Below are 23,549 nucleotides of genomic sequence, written 5' to 3'. Positions count from 1 at the left end.
GCTTTGTCATGTATTGTTACTAAACAGGTCAAGATCAAGGGGAAGAAATGTATATGAGGCTAAGTTCATGTTCAGGACAGAGGTAAATGGAAATTTATATTTTTTTTCAGCATTGCAACGTTGCCACTCATGATCATGAATGTAGCCCTGTGTCAGGTACTGAAGGTAATGCAAAAAGGATATATGGTTGATCCCTGCACTCTTCTTGGGAACTTGAGTGGTATGAATAGAGAAAGTGAGTTATTGGGAACAGAGGCTACAGTTTAGCAAGCTTTCCTGTGCGGACCTTGGTAATTTCTTTACATTTTATAGACCAAAGAACAGTCTTAATTTGCCCTTTTTTCCAAAGGCGTTGTTTAAAAACTGTAATCAAATCATTGCAGTTTATGGCAAATGGCCTTTAAAAAAATAAAAAAAAAAAAAAAACTAAATATTTTCTTCATCTTGGAAAAAGACTTCTCTTGTATTTCTGATAGAATATTTCCAATATGCCATGTTAGTGCAAGTCAGTAACCTACAGCTAGACAAGAAAAATCAGCTTTGTTCAAAGTAAGAGCATGGCCTGTTCTTACAGTGTAATTTTTTTCCCACAATTTTGTTTTATGGATCCTTCAGCTTGAATATACAATTTGTGAGCTCAAAGCCCAGGGCAGCAAAGGACCATGCTGAGTTAAATGGGGGCAGTAGGCTCTGGTGGGCGGGGAAAACTCCAAGCTACAATTGTTAGAGTCCCTAAGTCTGGAGGTCAGAGAAAGATGAACTGCCCCCAGTGTGTTCACATGACACCTAACAGATTATTAGGCTGGAAAGAGCAGGGCTGGTAGCTGGTAGTGGAGGGAGCAACCCAGCCTCATCCAAGGAACCAAGTGGGGGCAGGGACAGGCGTAAATGCATCAGGAATTTGTTGTCACACAAATTTCTTATAATTAGAATACCTATCCCCAAAGCCCTGATCACTGAAGTCTTTAAATGAACCCTTTATTAAACTCTTCCATTATGCAGAGCTATGGATGGAGCTCTTCTGGGTTTTGGGGACCCCACTCAAGTCAGCTGTCAAGTGAATTTGATAAGTTGCTATGACAGCAAACCCACTCTTCCTCTGAGAATGAATGCCTGTAATTTTAATACTATGTTAAGGTGTGGGTTTTTTTTTTTTTTTTTTTTTTTAGTCCAATTTTGAACAATTTCCTGGATTCTTCTTCGGGGGTTATAGCTGGGGATTGGCAAATGAGTCTCGCTTATTTTTAAAACAGTTTTCTGAGTGGGTGAATGTGGAAGGGTGGGCATGGTATCAGATAAGAGAGTGTGTGGGTATACACATATCTATATCAGTGAAAGCCAAAATAATTACTATCCTTAGTGCTTGGATTGGCACCGTACCGTGTTTTAAATTGCAGATCTAAACAGAGTGCTAGTTCACAGGAAATTACATTCTCAGATTAACAGCATTTTTTGTGCAGAAAGCAGCAGGTTCTTTCTTTCTCTTTCATTCATTCTTCCTTCCTTTCTTTCTTTCACATTTGTAAGTACATTTAATACCCAACTGCTTGAGGAGAGAGGGGCATTGAGGGAGAGATGAATTTTGTCATGAATACTGGGGAATTGGTGTGATGTCACTGCAAGCTCTGTGTGATCGTAGGTGGTATTAGAGCTCCAGGAGCGAAAGCAGGGAGAGCAGTGGAAGAGACGATGTCGCTCTCAGACAAGCAGACAGCCTCTCTCACTGCCGCGTACGGTCAGCTCAATAAGAGCAAGCCTGCGGAGTGCCGAATGGACTCCCCAAAAGAAATCAGTCAAGCCGGATTCGAATGGCAGAGGACAGAGGGCAAACTGAATGAAATTGGGCTGAATGTCAGCATGGACGGGCAACCGAAAGATGGGCTTGTGAAGAATGCCAGCTTCCTGGAGCAGAATAAGCTCTGCTTTTTTGAGGGGAAGCTAGACAAAGAGCTCAGCATTGAAGTGCAGGACAAGGACTATCAAGCAGCCTCGGGTCACCTTGAGAGCAGGTATGTGATTTCAGAGACCTACCATCCCTTGGAGGGGAACTCGGTACACCAGAAGACGTCCGAGTTCCATCTGGGACTCATAGAGGGGCCAGACAAAAACAAAACCATTCCAGTTCAGGGGAAGGTGGCAGGGAAGAATGGACTAGAGACCAAGAGCCAGTCAGATCTAGATTTCCCTGGGGCTGCTGACATCCCTACCAGGTATGCTAAGGAGCAGGAAACCAGTGTTTGGAACCCCAACTTTCATCCAGTGGCTCAAGGCCCTCTGGGCTCAAGGGAAGCAACTCCGGGAGAGATGAAGAATAGCATCATCCCTGGCTGCCCAGTGATTGGGGTGGTAAATAACTCTGAGCAGCTGAAATGTGAGTCCCCACTCCTGGTGTCTCTAGCCCACCCAGCCCCCATTATTGAGCATTCACCCACCACCATTCCGCCAATCACTATGGTGTTCACCCAGGAACATTTGAATGCAAGCTCTCACATCAGAGACCGTGATAAAGAGTTGGAGAAATTGAGTTCTACCGAGGAGGAAGCTATGCTCAACCAAGCCCCCCAGCAGAAAAAGACAGTGCGCAGGGCCCTGTCTGAATGTTCTCACCTCTCAGTTCCCCCAGCTGTCAACCTTGCAGATAAGTACCCTGAACTCCCTGCCCGAGAAGAACCTTCTTCTGGCCTGCTGCCTCCCCCTAGTAGCCCAATGTCTAGTCCTATGCCTGGGAAACTGGGAGCTCCTGCTATGAAGCGCTCCATGACTGTGGGTGAGGAACAGACAGCTAGCTACAAATTGAGCCCTGGGAAACTGTGCATCTTGTCTACTAAAGAGATACCTCCTTTCATCTGCGAGGAACCAGTGGCCAAGAAGAGAGAAGAATTGGCCCACTTCAGCAACAGCAGCAGCAACTCTGGGAAGAAGGAACTCGGCACTGCTGGATTATATCTCCATAGTAAGCTGGAGCAGATTCCTGAAGGAAGCAGCAAGGAAAAAGGGCAGGAAGATATTAGTGAAACTAGAATTGATTCATGCTCCCAGGTCTGCCAGCGAGGAGAGAAACAGCCAGGACAGACAGCTCTGGCAGGGAAGAAAGAAATTGAGGTCACTGCAACCCAGAGCACTCCATCGTTTCTGTGTGAAGAGCCCCCACGTGATGGTATGTTTCTAAATTTTGCCTCCATTGGGAACAAGCAGACAGCAAGGAAGGAACCAAAGTGACAGATTACCAGCAGAGCACTAAGCAGCTTTTTACAGCCTGGTTCTGTGACTGCCTGGGGAAAGCTTAATTCCCTTGTGTTAGAAGCTTGCTGGGAGTGAGGCAAGAAAGAGAACAAAGTGAATCTTGCAGGGTCAAGCCGAATGTCTTGCTAGCATGACAGATAGTGTGAATTGAGTAGGTGGGTTTGGGGTGGAATGGGGTCAGAGAATGGTGGGCATAAAAACTAGAGCCCCTTTCTTGACCTCATGTCACCCTGTCCAACCCATCCCCCATCCACCCAGCCCTCAGCTCCCGGTTGGTTTGAACCAGATGATTCCTGAGCTCTAAATCCTCCAATCGCAAATGATTGATTTCCTTGCTTGAAAATCTGTCACTTTGTATAGATTCACAATGGGTTTATCAGCACTAACCTCCTCTCATTAAGTTGCATGATCTGGGTGGAAGCTCTGTTTTCTGTTTTGCTTTTGAGAACGTTTTACTTTTGTTCAAACTGAAAAAGAACCCTTTAAAGCCAGCTATTTAATATTCTTTCTGTGTTCTTCATGTTTGACCCAATCTTGCTTCTAGTTTTCTCTTTTTGTGTGTGTTTTGAGAGGATTTGTGGGGAGAAAAAGAAGAAAGAGAAAACGGGGAGAGAAGGAGAGACTTGCAACCTCATAAACAGCTAAATGTTGCGGTCTTTGTGACTGCCTTTTGTGTCTTTCTTCCTGGCCCTTTTCTTCCCCATCTCCCATCCCCCCACAGCAAGCTTGCGTTTTTCTGAGTCCAGTTTGAGCACAAAGGGCCATAATTCAGGAGCTTGTAAATGGGGATTTAAAACATATGTTTTGCTTGTTTAAAAAAAAATAGTCTTGTTTCCTGGGACCTGTTTTCTCTAATATTTATTACTCTCGGTACATTTTTATAAAATTTTACTTTTTTTCTTTGAAAGTAAGAAATGGTATTTTCTAGAGGAGTGGTAAGTAGAAGACATACAGATGTTTTGGGTTTTTGTTTTTTTATGGAGATAAAAAACATGTTTTTTTTATGGAGGCAGAGAAGCTTAATAGTTCCTCTTTGATTTCTTATGACTCCAGGATCACAAGCATTCAGGTGTCCCATGCTGTTGCTTCCTTCTAGCTATGACAGAACTGTAAGTTCCTCCTGGACAGGACTTGGTCATCTTTTTCTTGATCCCCAGGTGCTTTGTTCAGTACCACATACCTTCTAGGTGATCATGAGTGAAGACTTTGTTTCAGAACAAGTTCTTTCTAATTCACACTAACAGAAGTTTGTGCTAATAGAAAAAAATTTCAGATGACTGACAAATCCACCGATCCATTCACCCTGATAAAAGTTTAAATGCTGACTCTGTTAACCACTCTGTAGATAAAACTTTTATATGAAGATTGTTTCATTTAACATGCCTATCATTTGCATTCACTATCTAGGAGCTGGAAATTGTCCTTATCCTCAAGCAACTTTCATATGAAGATTGTTTCATTTAGCATGCCTATCATTTGCATTCATTGTCTAGGCACTGGAAATTGTCCTTATCCTCAAGCAACTTTCGATCCAGTTGGAGGGCTAAGAGGCAGTGGGAGGGTTGTGAATCGTGAAAATGTTTTGGAGGGAGTCACATTTGAGGTGGGCTTTGGAACCCTGGCATGTCAAACAATGCAGAGGGAAAGCCTTCCAGGCAAGGGAACTCATATAAGCGAAGTTATGAAGCCTAGATAGCTCGTGTTAGGTAAAAGAACAATGGAGGAATCTCAGGGCATCCAGTCACAGGAAATGTGGCCAGTCTGCCACCATTGTGTATATCTCTCTTGGGACCTCTGCTTCTCCCTGCACATGTGCTCCATTCTCTTCCCTTTAAAAATCTGTATTTCCGGCCGGGCGCGGTGGCTCAAGCCTGTAATCCCAGCACTTTGGGAGGCCGAGACGGGCGGATCACGAGGTCAGGAGATCAAGACCGTCCTGGCTAACACGGTGAAACCCCGTCTCTACTAAAAATACAAAAACTAGCCGGGCGAGGTGACGGGCGCCTATAGTCCCAGCTACTAGGGAGGCTGAGGCAGGAGAATGGCGTAAACCCAGGAGGCAGAGCTTGCAGTGAGCTGAGATCCGGCCACTGCACTCCAGTCCGGGCGACAGAGCCAGACTCCGCCTCAAAAAAAAAAAAAAAAAATCTGTATTTCCTCTGTCATCTCTTTTTGCTTCCCTTGTGACTCTTTCTGCCCAGGACAGAATAGCATTGAGTTGCCATGATTTGAGCTCCATGGCCAGCTTTGTTACCACCATATATGTCAGGGTTCCAATGTTGTATGACTGTAATTTCCATGTCTTTGCCTATACTGACAATGAGTGAATAATTATATCTTATTGGCTCAGCTTGGTCCAGTCAACTGTATACCAGGTCCCATAGCCTTCTTAACCAATCTGAGCCATTTAGACCCACCTGCTTCATTCACCTTGAGGCTTCTCTAGAGGAGAGAGCATAGGTTAAGGAAATATTCCAAAGCCATCTTTACATAGGTGGCAAGAAATAATGGGAGAAAATTCTAGAAAGTTGTTTGGAATTCAATCTTGCTAAGCTTCAAATGTCCCACTGAAAAGTTTAAAGCTTACTACCATGTTCTGAAACTGTGGTGGCTGCCTATGACAGCAGATAAGGTAGCTCCAGGTCAGCTTTAGGAAGACTGACTTGCTCTCAGTAAGTGTGATGAACTGGAAAACCAAGAGTTGAAGGCAGACAATCCTGTTAGGGAAATTTGATTCAGATAGTGGTAGATGAAACACTGAGGACATGAGAGGGGAAATATAACAGGTGAAGATAAAGTGAAACTGGAATGTGGGTGGTGTGTGAGAAAAAGGAATTGACAGTCATGCTGTGATGTGAGGCTGGTTTTTCCAGCCAGTGGTAGTATAGGTAATAGAAAGACCCAACAGAAGAGCACAGTTCAGTGAAGGAGTTAATGAGTTCCACTTCACACACTTTTTTTTTTTTTTTTTTTTTGAGATGGAGTCTCGCTTTGTCACCCAGGCTGGAGTGCAGTGGCACGATCTCAGCTCACTGCAAGCTCCACCTGCCCGGTTCATGCCATTCCCTGGCCTCAGCCTCCCAAGTAGCTGGGACTACAGGTGCCTGCCACCTCGCCCAGCTAGTCTTTATTTTGTATTTTTAGTAGAGACGGGATTTCACCGTGTTAGCCAGGACGGTCTGGATCTCCTGACTTCATGATCCGCTTGCCTTGGCCTCCCAAAGTGCTGGGATTACAGGCGTGAGCCACCACGCCTGGCCCACTTCACACATTCTTTTGTGAAACTCTGGGGATATGTAGATGGTGGTCTCTAGAAATTGCCTGATAGCTGGGCTTGGTGGCTCATGCCTGTAATCTCAGCACTTTGGGAGGCCTTGGCAGGCAGATTACTTGAGACCAGGAGTTTGAAACCAGCCAGGGCAACATGGCAAAAAACCCATCTCTAAGAAAAAATACAAATCTCAGGTAGGCATAGTGGCACGTACCTATAGTCCCAACTACTTGGGAGGCTGAGGTGGGAGGATCGCTTAAGCCCGAAAGGATGAGGCTACAGTGAACCAAGATCGTGCCACTGTGCTCCAGCCTGGGAGATAGACCAGGCTCAGGTCTCAAAACAAACAACAAAAAAGACGTTGCCTGATATATCCATGAGGCAAGGGAGGGAGCTTGTTGAGAGCTACCATCTGGGAGAGAGAAAGCAGTTTCTGCTTATGCGCAGTTACATTTATTTGTACAGGTTGAGTTACTGCATGCCTATATCATAGACAGTGCGACTTTATGAAGTATTCATGTTGTTTACTGAAAATGCTGAGCTTATTGAAAAATATGTATAGAGTCTGGGGCCAATGGCAGCTAGTTACACAAGTAAGATCTTCTTTGAGCTTGCTGTAGAACAAAGGCGTTACCAAATTTGCGCAGTTGTTGGCTATGGTTTTTCCCCATTACATTTTAAAACTATAAAAATGCTCAGTTTTTGACTCTTAAGTACATATGGTTCAAACATCAAAAAGTACAAAGTGCTCTTCATTAAGAAAACCTCCTACCAAGACAAGATGGTATCAACTCATTGTTTTCCTCTCCTTCCCTATAAATACAACTAAATACTCTGGAAATAATTGAAGATAATTCCATAAAAGAATGTGAGGTAGAAAGAAGGCAAACCTGGTAGGGATCTCAGGACTTGAGGAATGACAGTGCAGTGAATTCCCTGGGATTGATCAATTGATTGATTGATGGTAGAGATGGGGTCTTGCCATGTTGCCCAGGCTAGCCTCGACCTCTTGACCTCAAGTGATCTTCCTTGCTTAACCTCCCAAAGTACTGGTATTACAGGCGTGAGCCACTGCACCCATCCCCTAGGTTTTCTTTTTGTCTCCTACATATCCCTGGCTGGGCACTAGAGAGGCCTGTAACCTGGAATTAACAAGCATAGACTGAAAAAAAAAAAAGAAATAAAATCTGTTCTCTATTGCCAAAAAAGCAAGAAAGAAAAAAAACCAGCAAAGACCTAGTGGTGAGCCCTATTTCACTACCCATCCCCAATAGTGGGTTCAGTCTGCCTGCAGGTACAGTGGCAGTGCAGCCCATGAGGGCCTTCCTGTTGTCCACTCCACACTCAGCAGAAGCTGTAGGCCCGATCCACCCACATCACCAGCAACTGCAGGGAGGACTGTCCCCTGTCCCCTACCAGGTAACAGCACCAGTGGCTTCTATAGCCCTGGTGTCTTGTAATCCTCTACCCAGTGGCAGGAGACTTTCGTAGGTTTCAAAACCTCTACTTCCTTCCCCTTAGCAGGAGAAAGCCCCCAAGGTAGGTGTTTCCTGCTCCCAGCAACCCCAGCAGAGATCAAACAGGAGGTTTGCCTGTCCCAGGCAGCCAGAGAGCAGTCCAGAGGAAGCTGTGTCTAGTCTATGGTTCCAGCATCACTCAGCCCCTATGTGCTGACACTGGGTGGCCCAGGTAAGTCCCTACAGCCCTTTCAGGCAGTACCAAAAGGGATTAGTTAGAACCTTAGCAAAACCAGAACACAACAGGTCATAATTGCATTGCAAGGACTCTAGAAACCAAATTGTCATCAGAACTACAGTCATAACCTATAGACTAAATATAAACAATATCAACAGGATGATTGCATGCTAAAGTACAAAATTAGAATTTTAAAGCAGCCATCATAAAAGTACTTTAACAAGCAGTTATGAATTCTCTTGAAACAAATGAAAACTAAAACCCTTAGCAAAGAAATAGAAGTTACATAAAAAGAACCAAATGTTAATTGTTGATATGAAAAATACAATAATTAAATTTAAAAACTTATATGGGCTCAGCAGCAGACTGCAGATAACAGGACAGAATCAGTGAAGTTGGGGACAGATCAATAGGATTTATTCAATCGGCCGGGCGCGGTGGCTCAAGCCTGTAATCCCAGCACTTTGGGAGGCCGAGACGGGCGGATCACGAGGTCAGGAGATCGAGACCATCCTGGCTAACAGGGTGAAACCCCGTCTCTACTAAAAATACAAAAAAAAAACTAGCCGGGCGAGGTGGCGGCGCCTGTAGTCCCAGCTACTCGGGAGGCTGAGGCAGGAGAATGGCGGGAACCCGGGAGGCGGAGCTTGCAGTGAGCTGAGATGGCGCCACTCATTCCAGCCCGGACGGCAGAGCGAGACTCCGCCTCAAAATAAATAAATAAATAAATAAAAAGGATGTATTCAATCTGAACAACAGAGGAAAAAAGGTCTACAAGGAAAAAACATATCTTCAAACCCATGGGATAATAACAAAAGATCTAACATATGTATCATCAGAATCGCAGGAGAGGAGCAAGGATGCAAGGCTGAACAACTGTTCAAAGAAATAATGACTACAAACTTCCCAAATTTGACAAAAGGCAAAATTTATAGATTCAAGCAACTGAACAAATACCAAATAGAATAAATGCGAAGAAATCCATGCCATGACTTTTCATAATTAAACTTTTATAAACTAAAGACAAAAATCTTTAAAAACAAGCAAAGAGATATGATGCATTAGGGAAACAGCAATTTTCTTTTTTAACCTTCCTTATGGTGCTGAGGAAACAGCAATTTAAATGACAGCCTGTTTCTTATCAGAAACTGGGGAGTGCAGAAAGAAGTGGCACATTTTTCAAGTGTCAAAAGAACTGTCAACTGCAAATTATTTGGTAAAACAATCCATCAGGAATGAAGGGGAAATAAATAAAAAAGACATTTTTAGATAAAGGAAAACTAAGAATTTGTTGCTGGTAGACATACCCTTAGAGAAGGGCTAAAGATTAAAAAAAAGATAAGTTATGGTAACAGAAGGCGGCTTGGAATTTCAGAAATAAAAGAACAACAATGGAATGGGTAAAAATATGGAAATAGCCAGGTATGGTGGCTCATGTCTGTAATCCCAGCACTTTGGGAGGCCGAGGCAGGCGGATCATCTGAGGTCGGCAGTTCGAGACCAGCCTGGCCAACGTGGAGAAACTCCATCTCTGCTAAAAATACAAAATTAGCTGGGCGTGGTGGCTCATGCCTGTAATCCCAGCTACTCAGGAAGGCTGAGGCAAGAGAATCGCTTGAACCTGGGAGCCGGAGATTGTGGTAAGCCAAGATCATGCCATTGCATTCCAGCCTGGGCAACAAGAGCGAAACTAGGTCTCCAAAAAAAAAAAAAGAAATATAATAGACTTATCTCCTCATGAATTTTTTTAAATCATAAATCATATTTGAAGCACAAATTGTAATACTGTCTGATGTAGTGCTTAATCTGTGAAGAGGAAACAATTAAGACATATCTTAAGGCTGGGCGCAGTGGCTCACACCTGTAATCCCACCACTTTTGGAGACCAAGGTGGGTGGATCACTTGAGGCCAGGAGTTCGAGACCAGCCTGGGCAACATGACGAAACCCCATCTCTACTAAAGATAAAAAGAAAAATTAGCCAGGCATGGTAGTGCACACCTGTAACCCCAGCTGCTTGGTTGGCTGAGGCATGAGAATCACTTGAACCTAGAAGGCAGAGGTTGCAGTGAGCCGAGATTGCACCACTACACTCCGACCTAGATGACAGAGTGAGACTCTTGTCTTTAAAAAATATTAAAGTAGGGAGAAAATAAAGGGTCCTAAATGGAAGTAAGGTTCCATCCAGTAGGTCACTCAAAGTAGTAAAACATAGCTGGGTGTGGTGGTGTGCACCTGTAGCCCCAGCTACTCAGGAGGCTGAAGATGGTAGGATCACTTGAGCCCAGAGTTTGAGACCAGCCTGAGCAACACAGTGAGACCCCATCTCTAGAGAAAAAAACAGTAGTAGAACATTGATACCAGTTTGTTGTATGTATATTGTTATACCTAGAGCAACCACTAAGAAAACGATATACAAAGCAATATACTCAAAAACTTTTTTTTAATAAAAATAGAATTCTAAAAAATGTTCAGGTAACCTTATAATTCTAAATTATGTTCAGGTGAGACATAATTTGAAAAAATGAAAAAAGGAAACTAAAAAGATTAAAAATGTTCAGGTAACCAACTGGAAGGCAAGAAAGTGAAACAGAGAAATGAGAAAGAGAACAAATAAAAAATAAAGTATCAGACTTAAGCCCTAACATAGCAGTAATTATTTTATTTTATTTCATTTTTTATTTATTGAGATGGAATTTCACTCTTGTTACCCAGGCTGGAGTGCAGTGGTGTGATCTCAGCTCACTGCAACCTTCGCTTCCCAGGTTCAAGTGATTCTCCTGCCTCAGCCTCCTGAGTAGCTGGGATTACAGGCGCCCACTACCACACCCGGCTAATTTTTGTATTTTTAGTAGAGATAAGGTTTCACCCTGTTGACCAGGCTGATCTCCAACTCCTGACCTCAGGTGATAAGCCCACCTCGGCCTCCCAAAGTGCTGAATGGATGTACCTGACCATCAGGAATTATTTTAGAAGCAAATGGTCTGAGTACTACAATTAAAAGACAAAGATTGGAAGAGTAGATTTTTTTTGAAAAAATGTCTCAAGTAGGCCAGGTACAGTGGCTCCTGCCTGTAATCCCTTCGGGAGGCTGAGGCAGGAGGATCACTTGAGCCTAGGATTCGAAACCAGCCTGAGCAACACAGGGAGAACCCATCTCTACAAATAATTTTAAAATTAGCCGGGCATGGTGGCACATGCCTGTGGTTCTAGCTATTCGGGAGCTGAAGTAGGAGGATCGCTTGAGCCGAGGAGGTAGAAGCTACAGTGAGTACAGTCAGCCATGATCACACCTGTCTTAAAAAGAAAAAAAAAATTGCCTAAGTATATGCTATCTACAAGAGATGCATAACAAACATAAGGACATAGGTAGGTTGAAAGTTAAAAGATGGAAAGAAATATGTTAATTTTTTAAAGTAACAATAGCTATATATAATTATTTTTTTGTGTGTGTATATATATATGTGTGTGTGTGTGTGTATATATATATATAGTTGTTTTTTCTTGTTGCCTTGACTCACTGGGCTCAAGCAATCTTCCCACCTCAGCCTCCCAAGTAGCTGAGTCTTATAGGCATGCACTACCATGCCCCACTAATTTTCTTTTGATTTTTGTAGAGAGGAAGTCTCATTTTGTTGCCCAGGCTAGTCTCAAACTGCTGGCCTCAAGTAATCCTCTGCCTCAGCCTCCCAAAGTGCTGGGATTACAGATTACCTGGCCTGGAGTGACTAACACTAGACAAAGTAGATGTCAGAGAAAAGAAGAAAGGATCAATCCCACTGAGAAAACTTAGCAGTTCTAAATGTATACACCCAGAAACAGAGTGTCAAGATACGTGAAACAAAAACCGACAGAGCTAAAAGGAGAAGTACACAAAGTCACAATTACAGTTGGGGACTTCTATGTCCCACTGTGAACAATTGATAGAACTACTAGACAGAATGTTAGTAAAGATATAACAGTGCCGTCAGACAACAAAATCTCATAGACATTGATAGAAATTCCACTCAGTGACAGAATATACATTCTTCCCGGGTGTCCCCTACACACTCACCAAGATGGATCTTGGGTCATAAAACCAACTTTAAGCAATTGAAAAGATTGAAATTATGATGGGGCATGGTGGTTATTGCCTGTAATCCCAGCACTTTGGGAAGCCGATGTGGGAAGACTGCTTGAGACCAGTCAGTTTGGGCCACATGGCAAGACCTCCATCTCTTCAAAAAACATTTTTTTGTACATGGTATGGTGGCACGTACCGGTAGTCCCAGCTACTTGGAAAGCTGAGGCATTAGGGTCTCTCGAGCCCAGGAGCTCGAGGTGGCAGTGAGCTGTGATCACGCCACTGTAGTGCAGCCTAGGTGACAGACTTCATCTCTTAAAAAAAAAAACTGAAACTGGAATTATTTCAGGTATACAAGGTTAGTGCAATAATCAAAAGTAATCTGTCGGCCAGGTGCGGTGGCTCACGCCTGTAATCCCAGCACTTTGGGAGGCCGAGGCGGGCGGATCACGAGGTCAGGAGATCGAGACCATCCTGGCTAATGCAGTGAAACCCCATCTCTACTAAAAATACAAAAAAAAAAAAAAAGCCGGGTGTGGTGGTGCGTTCCTGTAGTCCCAGCTACTTGGGAGGCTGAGGCAGGAGAATGGCGGGAGGCAGAGCTTGCAGTGAGCTGAGATCGCACCACTGCACTCCAACCTGGGCGACAGAGTGAGACTCCATCTCAAAAAAAAAAAAAAAAAGTAATCTGTTATATCATAGTCTAAAGAAAATAAATTGTAAACACAGAAAAATCATTTAAGAGAATCAAATAGCCATTCATGTTAAAACTCTCAGCAAAGTAGGAATAGAGAGAAACTTTAAATTTAACTTGACAAAGAGCATCTACAGAAAGCCTACAGCTAACATCGTATTTAATGGTGAATAAGCGAATGCTTTCTATCTAAGATTGGGAACAAGGCAAGGATATCTACTTTTAAATATAGTGTACTGGAAGTTATTATAGGGATGGAGAACATAGTAGTTGCCATATATTTAGGGATTGGAAAGGGAGTGGGGTAGATACTCATATTCAGGGGTAACATGAAGGAGCCCTATTGATTGTAACCACCCACTCCAGGCCAGGTAATCTGTAATCCCAGCACTTTGGGAGGCTGAGGTGGTGGTGGTTACACAAAGCTACACTTGATAAAGTTGCATAGCACTACACACACACACAAACACACTCACAAATGAGTGCACGTAAAGCGAAAAATCTGAGTAGGCTCTGTGGGTTGTCTCCGTTTCTTGGTTTTGATAGTATACTGTATTTACGTAGATGTCAACACTTGGGGAGACTGGGTAAAAGCGGACACAGGGACCTTCCCTATGTATTTCTTTGCAACTTCCTGTGAATCTGTAATTATTTCTCAAAGTTTCAAGCCTCCTAACCTCCCCAGTTTTGTGTCCCATCCTTTCCCTCAATAATGTTGTTTAATTACAATCCTTTCAAAGATTCTTTTAAAATGCATATACAAGTGTATTTGCAATATATTTTCCCCCATCCCTTTTCAAGACCAATGGTTTCACATTATACTTATGCTTTGTTGTTTTTTTTTAATAGAGACCATTGCATAGTAATCATAAAAGAATTTCTCCATGCTTTATTTTTTCACATTCAGAGATTACATTGATATTTCTACCATAATAACCAGTTTTCTATTAACGGACTTCTGGATTGTTCTTTTGCTTTTAGAAACAATGATGTGGTAGAAACCTTGCACATTTACTATTTTGCTGATGTGTAAATACACTTCTAGGATGAATTACTAAAAACTGGTTTTCTGGATTAGAATTTGTCTGTCCTTGTAATTTTCAGAAAATGACACTGCCAGGCAGCCCTGCCTATGGGTCATAGCAGTTCACATACCTCCCAAGTATATTTCCCCATATTATTCTCAATAGTTATTTTAAAATTTTAGGACTTTTGACAATATGTTAGTGTTAAAATGGCATTTCAGGCCAGGCATGGTGATTCACGAAGCCTATAATCCCAGCACTTTGGAAGGCGGAAGTGGGTGGATCACTTGAAGTCAGGAGTTTGAGACCAGCCTAGCCAACATGGTGAAACCCTGTCTCTACTAAAAACACAGAAATTAGCCTGGTGTGGTGGCGCATGCCTGTAATCCAGCTACTTGGGAGGCTGAGGCAGAATTGTTTGAACAGGGGAGACAGAGGTTGCAGCGAGCCGAGACAGAGGTTGCAGTGAGCCGAGATTGCACCATTGCACTCCAGTCTGGGTGACAGAGCGAGACTTTGTCTCAAAAAATAAAATGGCATTTCAGTGGGGTTTTAATTTTTATTTTTCTTATACTTAACATTGTACATCTTTTCATAGTTTCAAAACACTTTGTTTCTCTTTTCTATAAAGTCTGTGCACATTGTTTTGGTCATTTTCCCAGTGGATTATTGGCCTTTGTAGCAGTTACTGATTTGTGGTAGTGATTTATAGACTAAGCTCTTTGTCTTTGGTATGAGGGTCAAGTATTTCTTCTGTTTGTCATTTGCCTTTTGACTTTTATTATAGTGTTTTGTCTTATTTTGTTTTCTGCCACGTTGAAGTTTTTTATTTTTCTTTAGTCAAACTTTTGTGGCTTCTTGACTTTGTGACAGTTAGAAAGGCCTTGCCCACAGCAAGGTTATATATTTCACGGTATTTTAATGCTCTCAGTTATAGTACTGTTGAAATCTGAAGTAAGCTCTCCACAGAGAGGAGGCTATGTTGCCTTAGGTAGGAGACTTATTTCTGGCCCTGAGTCTGGTTCCATGGGTCTCCTCGGCCTTGTTGGAAATCTGGGTCACTGTTAGAACTAGATCAGGTTAATCTCACATCCTCCATAAAGTGGTTCTTTATAGGGAAAGGAAGGAAAGGGAGTCATTGAATGATCTTCTGGCTCTTATCCCATCTCACAGCAACCTTTATTCCAAAGATAGACTGGTAGAAGAGGTTTTTGTCCTATTGCATGGAGAGCTAGTGGTTGGAAGACAGAGTCCCTTTGGTCTCTAGGGAAGGGAAACCAAACTTAAAGGACCATTTCTTTCCACTGATCATTTGTGCATGTGCCACTTAGACTGCTTTTCCACAGGGTCAGGCTCCCTGAATCTGAAGAATCTAAAACTGTCCTCCATCACAGTGAGAACTTGGGAGTCTTGTCCACATTTCAGCAGCACAACCTTGTGGACTTTTTTCAGAATGAAGTGCTAGTTAGTGGTCTGTCTTTGCTAAACCTTGTATTTTCAAAACGGGTATGAAAAAATGTTTGCTTAGCACAATTCCTACCCACCCTCTCCCCTTAGGAATAGCCAGGCCGGAAGAAGGGAGGCCTGCTGTGAGTGGGACCGGAAATGACATCACCACCCCACCGAACAAGGAGCTCCCACCAAGCCCAGAGAAGAAAACAAAGGTAGGTGCCAGAATGGTGGTTATCTTCTACTGCCATAATTTTTAAACAAGAGTATCTTCTGCTATTATTGCTTGAATCACGAATGAAATTTCTTTTTTCTGAGCTATTATGGTCCTTCCTCATGTTTGGTAGAAAATATCTTGTATTCTCATTTACCATAGTGGCCTAAACCAACTTTAAAATCTCAGCCTTTGACCCTATTATCTTATATATCTGTAAAAAAATGTTCTGTAGAGGTCGGGCGTGGTGGCTCGTGCCTGTAATCCCAGCACTTTGGGAGGCCGAGGCGGGCGGATCACGAGATCAGGAGATGGAGACCATCCTGGCCAACATGGTGAAATCCCATCTCTACTAAAAATACTAAAATTAGCTGGGCGTGGTGACGCATGCCTATAAAAGCTACTCAGGAGGCTAAGGCAGGAGAATCACTTGAACCAAGGAGTTGGAGGTTGCAGTGAGCCAAGATCATGCCACTGCACTGCTCTCCATCTCAAAAAAAAAAAAAAAAAGTTCTATAGAGATTGTTTCTGCTTCCCTTAACAACAACCAAAAGGACAATTGCAAAAATATTCTGAAATAAATTCCGAATTGTTTGCTACTATCTCAGTGTTACATGAAAGAAAAAAAAAGATTCCGAAATCTCCATTCACGAAAAGAGAATGCAGATTTTGAAGGTGGATCATATAGCTTCAGATACATAACTAGTACTTATTGCAAAGTTCAAAAGCCACACTGTAGGCTGTGGCTGTTGTTGTCCCATCAAGGTACAGGTAGTTTCAGCATATTGTCCAGGGTCTTCAAAAAATTAAAAAGTTATTAAAAAAAAATACAGCTAATAATGGCTCAATCATCTCCTGATGCTTTTCTTTTAGAATTATTTTAGCCACCAAAAGTTAGTTAACTATTAAGAGTTAAGTAATTGTTTTACTGAATTAAATCTTCAGGTGCCAAACTACCAGAATTTGTGCCACTATCATTAAGAAACTATTCCCAGGCCAGGGGCGGGGTGGCTCACGCCTGTAATCCCAGCACTTTGGGAGGCCGAGGCGGACAGATCACAAGGTTAGGAGATGAGACCGTCGACACCTTGAAACCCTGTCTCTACTAAAAATACAAAAAATTAGCTGGGCGTGGTGGCACATGCCAGTAGTCCCAACTACTTGAGAGGCTGAGTCAGGAGAATCGCTTGAACCTGGGAGGCGGAGCTTGCAGTGAGCTGACATCGCCACTGCACTCCAGACTGGGCGACAGAGCGAGACTCCATCTCAAAAAAAAAGAAAAAAGAAACTATTCCCCACTTTCTTTTTCTATCCTGGTCTCATTCCATTATTTGTTGAGCTCAGAAGAAAGAAATGCTAATTTTAAGTTGCATCTATCCTCATTGCTTATAATTTTACTTTGAATTGTGCAATTTATACTTTTTTAATTTGTTTTTATTCTTTTCTGTGTGTTTGATGTTGCCCTTTAAAAAATAAAAATAAAAAATAAAAAAAAAACAACAATCAACCTAAAGCCTTTGGCCACCACTCAACCTGCAAAGACTTCAACATCGAAAGCCAAAACACAGCCCACTTCTCTCCCTAAGCAGCCAGCTCCCACCACCAGTGGTGGGTTGAATAAAAAACCCATGAGCCTTGCTTCAGGCTTAGTACCAGCAGCCCCACCCAAACGCCCTGCCGTCGCCTCTGCCAGGCCTTCCATCTTACCTTCAAAAGACGTGAAGCCAAAGGTAAGTGGTCACCTAACTACTGTGCCGAGGAAAATTGTTCCCTTCTGAGTGTCAAATAGACAGACTCTTGTTGCTAACAGGCAACAGAATCAGGCTGGTGGAATTGGGAAAAGGCAAGGGAAATGGGGGAGAGGGTGATTTGAAAATTGGCATGGCTACTCTGGGTGCACTGCCTATGGGTTACCCCTGCTCCACAAAGAGCAGCCAAAAAAAGAAAAGGAAATCAATTTGGGGCCCATTGATGCAGCCATTAACATTTTGAAGCCCTTTTATGCTTTTACCTTTCCCTGCCCTGTTTGGAGGTAATACTCCATCTACTTAGGTTCTTCCTCCTTTCTCTTAGCTACCTACTCTTTACCTATTTAAGCACTTATTAACCAGTTTCCTCTACTCCACATACCAATTAGATATTCTTTTTTGGTATAATTCCCACATCAAATGTAATTCTTTGTCTTTCCCTGTTATCCTGTGGAAGTTTTATCCATTACTATTGTGATATAACTAGCTCTTCCCGGTTATCTCAGCATGTTCCAGCATGATGTGATAACTTACTTTGCTTTGGGCATTAGGCCACCTCTCACTGAACTACTTCTGAAGTCATCCAGTTTTCCAGGTCACCCACGGTTTCTGTATTGCCCAGAAACTGGTCACATTTGGAGCAGCATTAGCGTTACAGAATTGCTCCAGGAGGAGAGGATAGTGGAGGCTGTGGCTGCCTTTCTTAACATCTTGTCTCATTTGAGAAGGCCCTTTAGGTCAGCCTGATAGTACTCTTTAAATTCATGGTACGAAATAGTTTCCCATGTTAAAGTGTCAGTTTTTAATTTAATATTATGAAGAAAACTGTGGAACCTAGGAGTTGAAGTCTAGGCTGAAACCCTGGCCAAGAAACTGAGAAATCCTCTCATAAACTAGTAACGATAAAATCTTACAAAGCTTTCTCTCTTATCCTCGTTTATCCAGTTGGTTGCTTTTCTTGATCTTTAGAAAACAATAGGTTTGAATAAGAGGGCAGAGGGGAGGTGCCTGGAGTCCTGGCCGCAGGTCCTCCCTGCTGCTTATTCAGCAGCAGCAGGGGGTGACAGAGGAGAGTGGAGGAAGGAGAGGTGTCTAGTGAAATTTCACTCTATAATAAATCATATAAATGAAATGTACGTACTAGTTGCTTTATATACATGAACTTGTTAAAAATTTTTATTTTTTTGAGATGGAGCCTTGCTCTGTCACCCAGGCTAGAGTGCAGTGGCACACTCTGGGCTCACTGCAACCTCCGCCTTCCAGGTTCAAGCAATTCTCGTGCCTCAGCTTCCCGAGAAGCTGGGATTACAGGCACCCACAACCTTGCCTGGCTAATTTTTGTATTTTTAGTAGAGAGGGGATTTTGCCATGTTGGCCAGGCTGGTTTCAAATTCCTGACCTCAGGTGATCCTTCCACCTCAGCCTCCTGAAGTGCTGGGATTACAAGGCGTGAGCCACCGCGCCTGGCCTGTATACATTAACTCTTAATTCTGTCAATCACCCATGACGTAGATACCAGTATTTTCATTTTATAGGTGAGGAAGCTTAAGCTCAGTTAAATAAGCTTCCTTTTTTTTTTTTTTTTTTTTTTTGAGACGGAGTCTGGCTCTGTCGCCCAGGCTGGAGTGAGTGCAGTGGCACCATCTCGGCTCACTGCAAGCTCCGCCTCCCGGGTTCACGCCATTCTCCTGCCTCAGCCTCCGAGTAGCTGGGACTATAGGCACGCACCACCACACCTGGCTAATTTTTTGTAATTTTAGTAGAGACGGGGTTTTACCATGTTAGCCAGGATGGTCTCGATCTCCTGACCTCGTGATCCGCCCGCCTCAGCCTCCCAAAGTGCTGGGATTACAGGCGTGAGCTACCGCACCCGGCTAAATAAACTTCCTAAAGTCCAGTGCTATTAAATGGCAGAACCAGTATCTGAGGCTGGAGCTGACTCCAGTGCTGAGGCCCAGGGTATCAACCACTGTTCTTTTATGGCCTTTTGCCATTCAGCTTTTAGACAGCGTTTCAAGATATAGCTGACCTAAACGGGTGATCTGCATTGTAATTATTAATGTTTGTCTTTTAGATAAGAAACAGATTGATAATATCTAGCCAGGCATGTAAAGCTGGTCCTATGTTCTAATGTCTTTTCTTTTTTTTTTTTGAGATGGAGTTTCACTCTTGTTGCCCAGGCTGGACCGCCTCCCAGGTTCAAGTGACTCTCCTCCCTCAGCTTCTTGAGTAGCTGGGATTACAGGCACCCGCCACCATGCCTGGCTAATTTTTTGTATTTTTAGTAGCGCTGGGGTTTCGCCACATTGGGCAGACTGGTCTCCAACGCCTGACCTCAGGTGATCCGCCTGCCTCGGCCTCCCAAAGTGCTAGGATTACAGGCATGAGCCACTGCGCCAGTCCTGTTCTAATCTCTTTTATCCAGATGAGGAAATAAAGCTCAGAGAGGCCCAGCGATTTGCCCAATAACACTCTTAGAATTAAGGGGCCAAACCAGGAATGCAGCTCAGGCTTCTAACCCAGATTTGGCTAGTGGCCTCTTCATCTGCAGTTTATTTTGGTAGAAAGATTTGTAGAGACAGAGAGAAAAAAACCTATACAGAAAAAAATAAGTAGATTATGATTCTGGCAAAGAAGAAAATGTAAATTGGGAAACAGCAGAATAGCTCCAGTTAACTTCTGCAGGTTGTTGAAACCAGGAGCCTGACATCTAAAAGATGCAACATCCTTTTGAGATTTCTATCCCACATAACTTTTTTCTAACTTATTTTATCATTATTACCCTTACTGGCAAAATAATAAGACTATGCTAGATTATTCTGAATAATAGTCATAGTGTTAAAAATTTGATGCACATCCCAGAGAGCATCTGGTTTAGTCCTCAAATTTTAGAGCGATAGGAAAGGGAACCCCTCTGCCCCAAATCCTACATGTTTCCGTAGAGCTGGAAGCAGAATCACTTCCCCTGATTCCAGCCTTAGAGTTCTTCACACCATACTTAGGGCCTTTATTTGTGGAAATCGTCATTACCCTACATTTGCAGAGTTACACTTAATATTTGATTGGATGCCAGCCCTTAATTTCTAAGTACTTCCTTAGCTGATTTTTCCATTTAACGATATCCTGTTTGTCTCTACCTCCATACTGCCCTCTTTATAGCCACTTCTCTTGGAGCAAGAGAGCTGAGCCCACTGTGTCTGTGATTTGGCGTACTCTCTTTTGTAATGTGGTAATTTGTTTATCAAAATAGTGTCTTCATCCCCTATCCCCATAGAAACCAGGCTAAATTGATTGTTTCCCTTCTTCACTAGAGACGTCATTCCCAGCCTCCATGTAAAAGGAACTAGAGTGGTCCAGATGCCAAGCATCTATACTTGAGAGACTTTTTCCCTTTTGCTCTCGGACCGTAGTTGTGATATCAGTGCTCTTTATCCCTTCTGTTGCTCAGGCTGCCTCTTCTCATTGTCTCTGTGCTGAGACCTTTCCTCCTTTATTCCCTGACATCACATATTATCAGAGCTGGTCCTTCATCACCCTCCATTCTAATCTCTTTATCCCAATGAGGAAATAAAGCTCAGAGGCTCAGTGATTTGCCGGAGTAGGGCTGCAGCTCACACTTCTGGCCCAGATTTGGCCTGTGGCCTCTCCATCTTTCTGCTCAGTCCTGTTCAGCATTCTGTAGGTGCGTGTTAGCTGAAAGAACGGCTTGATTTGACTGAACATAATTTTTAGTTTTTGTTTGTGTATGTGTTTAATCTTTGGTCAAGTATAATACATTAGATTTTATTACATTAAATACATTAGTATTTTTGGCATTTCTACAGAGGTTACATTAAAATATATGTGTGTGTGTATATGCATATATATATGCATATATACACAAATATATATATATATATATATATATATATTATGTATATAATGCAGTAGATCTGGAGGCAGATGTAGGTTGTGGTGATGTACCCTTCAGGGCTATTCATTCTCACTGGCTCAGGTTGGATTGAAGTAGTTTTACTCTCTGTTGCATGTCCTCAGATTACACAGCACCCTGCATGGCTAGTTTGCCGCTTTATGTGGAGGATTTTGCTCTTAGAACCATATATATTTTCCTGTCAGTGGCTGCTGAACCCACAGTACCTCCTGTTCTCTGGTACATGCTTGTATAGAAGCATCTCGTGTCCAGGTGCAGTGACTGAGGCCTGTAATCCCAGCACTTTGGGAGGCTGAGGCAGGCGGATCACAAGGTCAGGAGATCGAGACCATCCTAACACAGTGAAACCTTGTCTCTACTAAAAACACAAAAAATTGGCTGGGCGTGGTGGCATATGCCTGTAGTCCCAGCTACTCTGGAGGCCGAGTCAGAAGAATTGCTTGAACCCGGGAGGTGGAGGCTGCAGTGAGCCGAGATCATGCCACTGCACTCCAGCCTGGGCAACAGAGCAAGACTCTGTCTCCAAAAAACAAAACAAAAAAAGAAGCATCTTGTAGCGTGATTCCTTGGGGCTATTGCTGACCTGCAGGGCTCACTCCCACTTACCTATTTCCAGCCCATTGCAGATGCAAAGGCTCCTGAGAAGCGGGCCTCACCATCCAAGCCAGCTTCTGCCCCGGCCTCCAGATCTGGATCCAAGAGCACTCAAACTGTCACAAAAGCCACAACAGCTACCGCTGTTGCCTCAACTGGCCCAAGCAGTAGGAGCCCCTCCACGCTCCTGCCCAAGAAGCCCACTGGTGAGTATTGCCTGTCTTTCTCTCCCGTGGGATCTAGGGAGGGGAAAATGGGATCTTGGCTTTGCCCCAGCCATAGCTCTAGCCAGTATCACAAACAGCTGTGCAAGCCTGCTTACGCACCAGTCCTTAGTGGGCTACCCGGAACAGTGGTAGTAGCCCTGTGGGCCTGGTACTTTTTTTTTTTTTTTTTTTTTTTTAAAGACAGAGGCTTGTTCTGTCACCCAGGCTGGAGTGCAGTGGCGCAATCTCAGCTCACTGCAATCTCCGTCTCCCAGGTTATGCCATTCTCCTGCCTCAGCCTCCCCAGTTACTGGGACTACAGGCGCCTGCCACCTCCCCCGGCTTTTTTTGTATTTTTAGTAGAGCCAGGGTTTCACCGTGTTAGCCAGGATGGTCTTGATCTCTTGACCTCGTGATCCACCCACCTCAGCCTCCCAAAGTGCTGGGAATACAGGCATGAGCCACCACACCCAGCTAGTACTTAACAAGCCTTGATCTCTGTGTGAGCTTAGCAGTTGTATGTATTCAGAAAAATCTTGAGTAAAGGCAGAAAAATGTACCGCTCATGAATTTCCAGGTAGAATTTACTCTTGCCTTCTTAGTAACCCACAGCACCTGGTGCTCATGGGCTTACCTAATGATAAGAAGAGGGCTATTTAAGTCCATAGGCATGTATTGACAGCCTACTTTTAAGGCCACATAGAAGGCATTATCAGGGTGGTACAGAAGAATAAGACACAGTGCCTGACCATCTAGTTTACCACTCCATTCCCAGGGGCTAACACAGTCCCTGGCTCAAGGTAGATATTCAGTAATTGTTAAATAATGAGGAATCTCAATATTGGATGGACTATCCAACAGGTCAGTTTGTTAAATGTTATATTAATAAGTATATTTTGTACAGCCATTAAGACTGAGGGAAAACCTGCAGAAGTCAAGAAGATGACTGCAAAGTCTGTACCAGGTAATAGCCCCTCTGCCATTTTGCAGAGCCCTAACTTGAACCCCCACCTGCTCTGTGGCTTAAGTCTCCCTTTTTCTCTCTCTCCCTGAACCCGTTTTATCTCTGACTCCCTTCTTTGCAGCTGACTTGAGTCGCCCAAAGAGCACCTCCACCAGTTCCATGAAGAAAACCACCACTCTCAGTGGGACAGCCCCCGCTGCAGGGGTGGCTCCCACCCGAGTCAAACCCACACCCATGCCCTACCGGCCCTCCACGACTCCTTCCATAGACAAGAAGCCCACCTCGGCCAAGCCCAGCTCCACCACCCCCAGGCTCAGCCGCCTGGCCACCAATGCTTCTGCTCCTGATCTGAAGAATGTCCGCTCCAAGGTTGGCTCCACAGAAAACATCAAGCATCAGCCTGGAGGAGGCCGGGTGGGTCCAGGGAACCTGGGGTCCTGTCATGCCGGCCCC

At 43.6% G+C, this 23,549-nt stretch overlaps 1 protein-coding gene across 4 annotated transcripts in view; it reads left to right on the top strand.

Moving 5' to 3' along the window:
• Positions 1-23,549, top strand: part of MAP4 (microtubule associated protein 4) — a 228,598-nt gene that overhangs the window by 185,756 nt on the left and 19,293 nt on the right. For 2 of the 4 annotated variants that reach the window (XM_010374739.2, XM_010374729.2), the window contains 5 exons: positions 15,548-15,654; positions 17,168-17,383; positions 21,949-22,132; positions 23,037-23,096; positions 23,218-23,510. In XM_010374739.2, coding sequence (XP_010373041.1) covers positions 15,548-15,654; positions 17,168-17,383; positions 21,949-22,132; positions 23,037-23,096; positions 23,218-23,510 — 860 coding nt within the window. Of the gene's footprint in view, positions 1-1,639; positions 3,158-15,547; positions 15,655-17,167; positions 17,384-21,948; positions 22,133-23,036; positions 23,097-23,217; positions 23,511-23,549 lie in introns of all 4 variants that reach the window. The other 2 variants (XM_030936491.1, XM_030936494.1) reach the window with 2 other exon arrangements.

Source organism: Rhinopithecus roxellana, chromosome 1, assembly GCF_007565055.1.
Source record: "Rhinopithecus roxellana isolate Shanxi Qingling chromosome 1, ASM756505v1, whole genome shotgun sequence".
Classification (NCBI taxonomy): domain Eukaryota; kingdom Metazoa; phylum Chordata; class Mammalia; order Primates; family Cercopithecidae; genus Rhinopithecus; species Rhinopithecus roxellana.
Note: the sequence above shows the minus strand (reverse complement) of the source record. Positions and strands in the feature narration are given on the sequence as shown.